The 7007-nt window shown below is 40.8% G+C and overlaps 1 protein-coding gene across 1 annotated transcript; it reads right to left on the reverse strand.

The window, feature by feature from the left end:
* Positions 1–374: 374 nt before the first annotated feature.
* Positions 375–5098, reverse strand: UCP1 (uncoupling protein 1). The gene is made up of 7 exons (XM_073549766.1): positions 4952–5098; positions 4550–4696; positions 3886–4093; positions 3563–3760; positions 3317–3418; positions 1409–1589; positions 375–1301 (listed from the first exon to the last, which is right to left on the reverse strand). Exons 2-7 carry the CDS (start codon positions 4673–4675, stop codon positions 1187–1189), a joined length of 930 nt encoding a protein of 309 aa, XP_073405867.1. The 5' UTR covers positions 4676–4696; positions 4952–5098; the 3' UTR covers positions 375–1186.
* Between the last annotated feature and the right edge of the window lie 1909 nt (positions 5099–7007).

Below are 7007 nucleotides of genomic sequence, written 5' to 3' on the forward strand. Positions count from 1 at the left end.
GCTCTAGTTTTGATAAATCTGCTTCTGCTCTGTTAGCCTTCTTGATGAGCCCTGTATAACTCCGACCCCACCATTGATTGACAGCTTTCTCCATACAGTATGCATAGGCAAAAAACTACAAATCAGTGATGGGGTGTGAGATTATTCAGTGCTCATTAATAAGGAGGACTACATAGCAATATCATATCACTGAGAAAACTAGTAGATCTGCAGCAGATAAATCAGTGTTAAATCAAAACTACAGCAAAAAGTCCAGTAAATGACACTGCACTGGAATCATGGTCTTTGCTCTGATAACGCAGCAAAAACCTAGTGTCAGATTGCCATTCAGTATTCTGTCTTCATATATTTGTAATAATACTACACACTCATCGTTTTATTAAAAAATATAGTCATTTATTCTGCTTATTTTTCAATTTGAAATAAATATAAATGTACAGAAAAATATATGAAATAAATCTGGATTCCTGAAGACTGCATACAAATTAAAGTGCATCTAACACTTTCTCAAATTGAACAGTTTCTGGGGCTCCCCTGGCTGGGGATGGGGCCAAACAGCAGCTAGGGTAGATATATACCGATTGGCCATGCATTGTTGGGGTCTGTTCCTCCGCCTTTTACCTGCACGTATTATACGCAGACCTGACATTGATTTCACCATTTGCATTGCATTTAAAATCTACTTCACTTGTCAATTTCCGTACATAATTTTCCAGCGACGACTGGTTGAGATTTGTTGGTATCGCGTCTACTTAGCAGGTATTGTAGTACAATGCAAAATTTCCACTCAAAAATCTGCATAGAAAATCCACAACATGTTAAAAAGATTATAGGGCTTAAAAAAGAAATTAATTAAAAGAACCAGCTTCTGCCATTAATGATCTGGCTTCCTTATAGGACAATTTATTCACTTTCCCTCCTTTATAGAACAGTATTCAGGTGTTACAAGACAGATGTGCGCACTGTATACTGTATGGCACGAATATACCGCGCACAGGAACACTATATTTAGGCCTTTGCACACATAAGGACACGTTTTCCTTAGGCGCCTGTGTTTGCCTGCTTACAGTCATCTTTTCCCACTCCTTCAGTATATACCCGTGTAATGTATCAGGGTGGACCTGCTCGGTTATATTAGTATAATTCTTCGTAGTCCGTCCGGTCTATAGTCTGATCCTTAGGCTTTTCATACTGCGTATTCGACCCTTTGTCTGGACATCATCATTGCTCTCTTCAGTTGCTCGTAAGACACAAACATGACCACATTCCACGATCCCAACCTCAAGAAAGATGGGACAAACCTGTAAAGAGACGAAGGATAGAAATGTCATAAGATTATGCAACATCTTGTATTTGTGTCTTTTGTGATCTCTGTCATGTAGAAGCTTCTTATAACATGGATAATTACCCTTTATAAAAGGCAGTAGGTCCCTCCTTGGTAAGCATGGTCCATGCACAGTTTATCGCTGACTTGTACTGTCCGGGTGGAGAATTCATGTATCTGGTCTTTACCACATCGACTGGGGAAGCAATAACTGTAGTGCAAAACCCAGCTCCAAAGGCAGATACAAAATGGCAAGGGAGGTTATCTATGAAACACCAAGGCGATCACATCAACATCTGTAGTATACTGGAGCCCTTACCATATGTCCCCAAAAATATTCTATATATGAGGTCAACACAGACGTATATGAACTAGCCTTAGCCATCCAGCAGTAACCAATATGCAATACTATTATATGTACCTCCACTATAGAATAATATACTGGAGACGTGCAGAACAATATGGAGTCTACTTTATACAAATTGAATAGTTACAACTGGGATTAATGTAATGCTAAAGGGAGCCTGACATCTGATCCATGTTGCCCAAACCATATGCTGTATGAATCGTAACTGGCTCTGTTATTGCAGCCGTGTATGGTTCATGCAATGTTTCAGAGGAAATCTTTACGAGCTGGCCAGGGAAGATGTGGCTGTGATGCATAGTCACTCTCCCTGCCCCGCTTCCCTAGACTGTCCGGTCTCTCCATATGTGTGTGTATAGACAGAGACCTGTCAGTCTAGGTGAGCGGGGCGGAGAGAAACCGTCAGGGACGTGCCTCTGAGGCAACAGCCACACTTTCAGTATTTGGTCAGCATTTTACATCAGCATTTGTAAGCCAAAACCAGAATTGGGTGAAAAATACAGAAGTGACATGTTCCTATTATATGTTCCACTCCTGATTTTGGCTTACAGATACTGATGTAAAATACTGACCAAATACTGAACATGTGAATTTGGCCTTAGACTAGACTTCCTAGCTGAACTGTCCCTGCTGCAGCTTTTCGGAGTGAAACATTCATGGTTGCTGTAATGAATAGTCCAAGAAAAGTCTCCTGCGGACTTTCCCTGCCCCGCATCTCTCCATATGTGTGTGTACAGCAGAGACCTATCAGTCTAGGTGAGGGGGGCGATTAGAAACCGTCAGGGACGTGCCTCTTAAGCCCCCGTCACACATAGCGATCTCGCTAGCGAGGTCGCTGCTGAGTCACAAGTTTTGTGACGCAACAGCGATCTCACCAGCGAGATCACTGTGTGTGACAGCGATCAGCGACCGGCCCCCCTGCCGGGTATCACTGATCGTCCTGGAATGGCCAGGACATTTTTTTGATCGCTGGTCTCCCGCTGGCCAGCATGCATCGCTGAGTGTGACAGGTGGGAGACCAGCAATCTGCGATCAGAGCGCTGGTAACTAAGGTAAACGCAGGGTTTCTAAGCACCGCACGCCGCTTAGAAACCCGATGTGTACCTTAGTTACCAGCTCCCTGCATCAGCGCTCTGGTAACTAACGTACACAGCGACGCCCGCGCTCGGCGTAGCTGGTGCTGATCGCTGGTGAACCTGCCTGTTTGACAGCTCACCAGCGATCATGTAGCGACACACCAGCGATCCTGACAAGTTGATATCGTTGTCGGGATCGCTGTTGAGTCGCTATGTGTGACGGGGCCCTTAGACTAGACATCCTAGTTGAACTGTCTCCAGCTGTAGCTCTTCAGAGTGAAACATGGTTGCAATAACGGACCAGATCATTGATTCCTGCTGTCCGCATTTTGAGCAGAATTAATCAGTTGCCAGGTTCCCGTTAATTGTGGACATTTCTGTACCACACTGCAGAATACATTGGCCTCATTTAGGCAATGAGAAATTAAAGTAATAGTTTGAATCATGAGCATCTCCTACCTCGGAACTATTGTCTGCCCTTGCTGTGGACACACAATGCCTTATGTATAACCAATGATACTAATAGTGAGACCTCCGGATGATGGCAGTTACCTGTCAATAGTTTGTACTGCAGCAATGATTCCTTTATTAAGTCATAGGTCACCAGTTCAGTGCAGTTGACTATTGCATTTCTTGTCACATTTGGAAATGTTCCTATATAAAAAGAAAAAGATAAAAAAATGTAATATTTTGTTAACATTATAAAAGATTTATTATATTATACACTTTGTAATGTCTATTGGAAAATGTTTATAGAGTACATTCTTCATATAAATCACATCACTGAATATCATGTACCTTTCCAAAGGCCTTTCATTCCTTCTTGTCTTGCAATGGTTCTGTACGCATCCATTGTACCATTGTATCTCCGCTTTACCCCGCGGAGACTGGCCTGGGCTTGGAAGCGGACTTTTACCACATCAGTTGGCTGGGCGATGGTTACAGCCAGCGCTCCTGTCGTGCATCCAGCAAGGATCCTGCTCACAATCCCAGCTTCTACAACATGAATATACTACGATGACCAACATGTCTACACAGCATAATGACAGAAACGTAACAGCAGTGTGAATGCTTCCTATTTCACATGTGTCCACTTATAGAAATGATGCGCACAGACTTACTCTCTTTTCCATTGGTGTAGAACGCTTTCACCGTATCATAGAGCCCAATTCTAATGGAAGCAAAACTCATTTGTCTTTGCAGTCCGGCCACTAGTCCATTGTAGAGGCTCTTGGGTCCCTCGGTCTTTACAATTGTACTTATGGTGCCAAAAACGCCTTTGTAACGGATTCCATTGATCGCCCCAGACACTGTTGATTCTCCTTGTATCTGAATAAAAATACAATTTTTATTTTCTTTTGTGACGGATACACAGAACTTCGGTGGCACCTACATTACTTATCATTAGGGTAAGTGAATATTTTAGAAGTAGTAAAAATAATAGTATTTTACCATCTAGCCTAAAGGACAAAAACTAAGAAATAAGATTAATGGAAGATATGGAAAAAATAACCCTATTTTATAGAATGGCATTTTAGGATATCTAGGTTGTCAATCTATATTCCAAGAATAGAATATGAGTAAAATATTAAAAAAGAGGATAAAACAATGCCATATTTTAGAGTATCTAGAGCTTTTGTGATGGGTGCACCATAGTTTCCTATGGTGAACTCACCAACTTCATACCTGGGTGCTGATCACAAATTTATACAGTCTGTGACTTAGATTGGTTATTATGATCTCAGTTTATCTCTGATTTGACCCGAATCTAAATTGTGCTCTTACCTGTAGTCTGACTTTTGCTGTATCCAGAGGAAATGTGAAAAGGTCAGCTATGCAGGCCGCAGTGCCAGCACCGATGAACTTTACTGCTGGTGTAGGGGGGATGTCAGAGGGTCTCAGTCCAACCATTTTGATTAGATTAATTTGAAGCTGTGATTAAAAGAGAAAAACTATTAAAAAAAATAACCTCATTGAAATGTAGTAGTGATTACATTTCTTCGCAAAAATGTTGTATTACTGCAAAAATAGCACTTGCATTGAGAAAAAAATATTCAATACCAGCAACACTAAGTTATTCACTAGAAATCTACATATCTACTAGTCAGGCTTAGAAGAGGTAATGATTTACAAGTTAATGACATTTTCCCTTCCAGTGTCTTAGGGTAGTGTAATGCTCATACTTACTGGTCGCACTGGAGAGAGATGGACTTCTCTTGTTCTTTCGTGATCTCACTGGGAGATTTCCCTCTGCGCCGACCCATTCATCAGCATCTTTATATATAGTCAGCCAGATGTGACGTCACACAGGTGAGATACGGAGGAGGAGGCTTTACCTGTGACAGGCCCAGACGGCGCACACCCCTAACCGAGACTCCTCCCCGCCATGATCGGAAGGAGGATAATGATCAGATAAGGAAGGCAGAGCATATTATTAATCGCAGGTGCATCATCTTCATGTAAAAGGTTTTTAGTGATTTGTTTGGGGTAGAAAGTTGGTGTCTGTTGTTTCATATCCTCCACTGCCATGTGCTGTACAATAGACCTGTTATGGCTGATAATAAATTATTGTGATATCATATCTGTTGTCCTTTTTGGTAAGTCACTTCTATTTCTGTGTTTGTTCGCGGCCTGTTTGAAGTTATCTTTATACTGTTTGTATCTCATTTGTGCAACTTAGATAAGGCTAGCAAAAAAGCATTCAGGACTGGAGGCGATATTTTAAAGATTACAGCTGAATATAGTTATAGAATATTAGACTGTGAGATGCTGTCCCTCTCTACTAGTAGGACTTGTAATAAATACTGTATGCTCTGTAGCAAATTAAATGGAATATTTGGTGTAACTTTTAGACATTGCTGATATAGCGCCATTAATTCCTCAGCACTTTAGAGACATCACCATCACTGTCCCCATTGGGGCTCACAATCTATATTCCTTTAGATTTGTCTTTGGAGAGTGAGTGTAAAATGGAGGCATCGCACATAAACACGGGGAGAACATATAAACTCCTTGCAAATGCTGTCCTTGGAAGGATTTGAACCAGAACCCCAGTGCTGCAAGGTTACAGTGCTACCCACTGAGCCACCGTACTACCCACACATCTTTTCAGCATGTGAAAGGATTTCTGCAAGACGGTGACCCCATGCAGTCTACCAAACTATGAAAATAATAATGTATAAGTCATTTAGAGACAAGAAGTTGGATTTCTACTTTTTCAGCATATCCAATCTAAATTTACTCCCCAAACGCCATCTGTGTCTGATACAATATTAGACAATGTATGTGAACCACGACCAGTGCTATACTCCGGAAACTAGGACTAATCTCAAAAATGTGGAAAACAAGCATGTATGTGCAGCAGTAACAGTACAGCAGTTTAAATAGTAGCTAAACTTTTTTCCCCTTATAAACTGATACAACAAATGAAGATAATAAACTGTATTATATCTTGCAACCAAAAAATGTCTCTTTCCCCACTTATCTGAAAAACTGCTCAAATTTGTCTACAAATCTGTCTTCAGTGAAGGATCAATTTACACTTGTTACTTTAAAACTCTATGGAGAAAAGTGGGAAACATTAGAGGGAACAAATTCAGAAAGGCACAAGCAGAAAGTTCTAAGGCTTCTAATGCAAAGGGAATACAGTAACTGCTAAAAATACCGGATACAAGTCTACATCTGCATATCCTAATAGCTTATGCAAAAAAAGTCATCTTAAAGTGCAGTTGCATTTTAACTAGTTAATAATGATTAGTACTTAAAATATATTGATTCAGTAATGTGTCAGTTCTGAAATTTTTAGAAACCTTAGTTTAAAAATCTGGTACAGTAGCTAGTTTGGGAGAAAACACATATATATGCAAATAAGGTGCTCAGAGACTGATGGATGGGCCACTCTATCCGGATCAATGTTCATCCGTCAAAACTTTACTGCAGATTTTTATACTAATGGTTGTTAGTAATATACTGTAAGGATAGAAAATAGATAAGGAATAGTTAATGTTAGGTGTCACGATCCATTTTTGGATCTGTGGCAGATCTGGTTCTCAGATTAAAACTTTTTTCCTTTCAGGCCATCGAGGATTAATGTCAGTTTTTTCCCCCTGCTGGCCTGCTGGTGTAATTGCATTGCTGCTGGGTCAGTTGATGTGGGTGGTGACCACTCCCACATCCTTTAAAAGGTCACCTGATGCATCAGCTGACTGTCGGTGTTAGTTCATTCAACAGCGACCGAGCTGGA

The sequence above is a fragment of the Dendrobates tinctorius genome, unplaced genomic scaffold (assembly GCF_039654945.1).
Source record: "Dendrobates tinctorius isolate UK_male_01 unplaced genomic scaffold, ASM3965494v1 ptg000161l, whole genome shotgun sequence".
NCBI classification, from domain to species: domain Eukaryota; kingdom Metazoa; phylum Chordata; class Amphibia; order Anura; family Dendrobatidae; genus Dendrobates; species Dendrobates tinctorius.

Excerpts from the sequence above, each read along its gene's own strand:
- UCP1 (XM_073549766.1), bottom strand. The coding sequence starts at position 4,675 with ATGGTTGGACTGAGACCCTCTGACATCCCCCCTACACCAGCAGTAAAG. Across the intron at positions 4,094-4,549 it reads CAGCAAAAGTCAGACTACAG|ATACAAGGAGAATCAACAGT; the intron begins GTAAGAGCACAA and ends ATTTTTATTCAG. Across the intron at positions 1,302-1,408 it reads CCTACTGCCTTTTATAAAGG|GTTTGTCCCATCTTTCTTGA; the intron begins GTAATTATCCAT and ends GTCTCTTTACAG.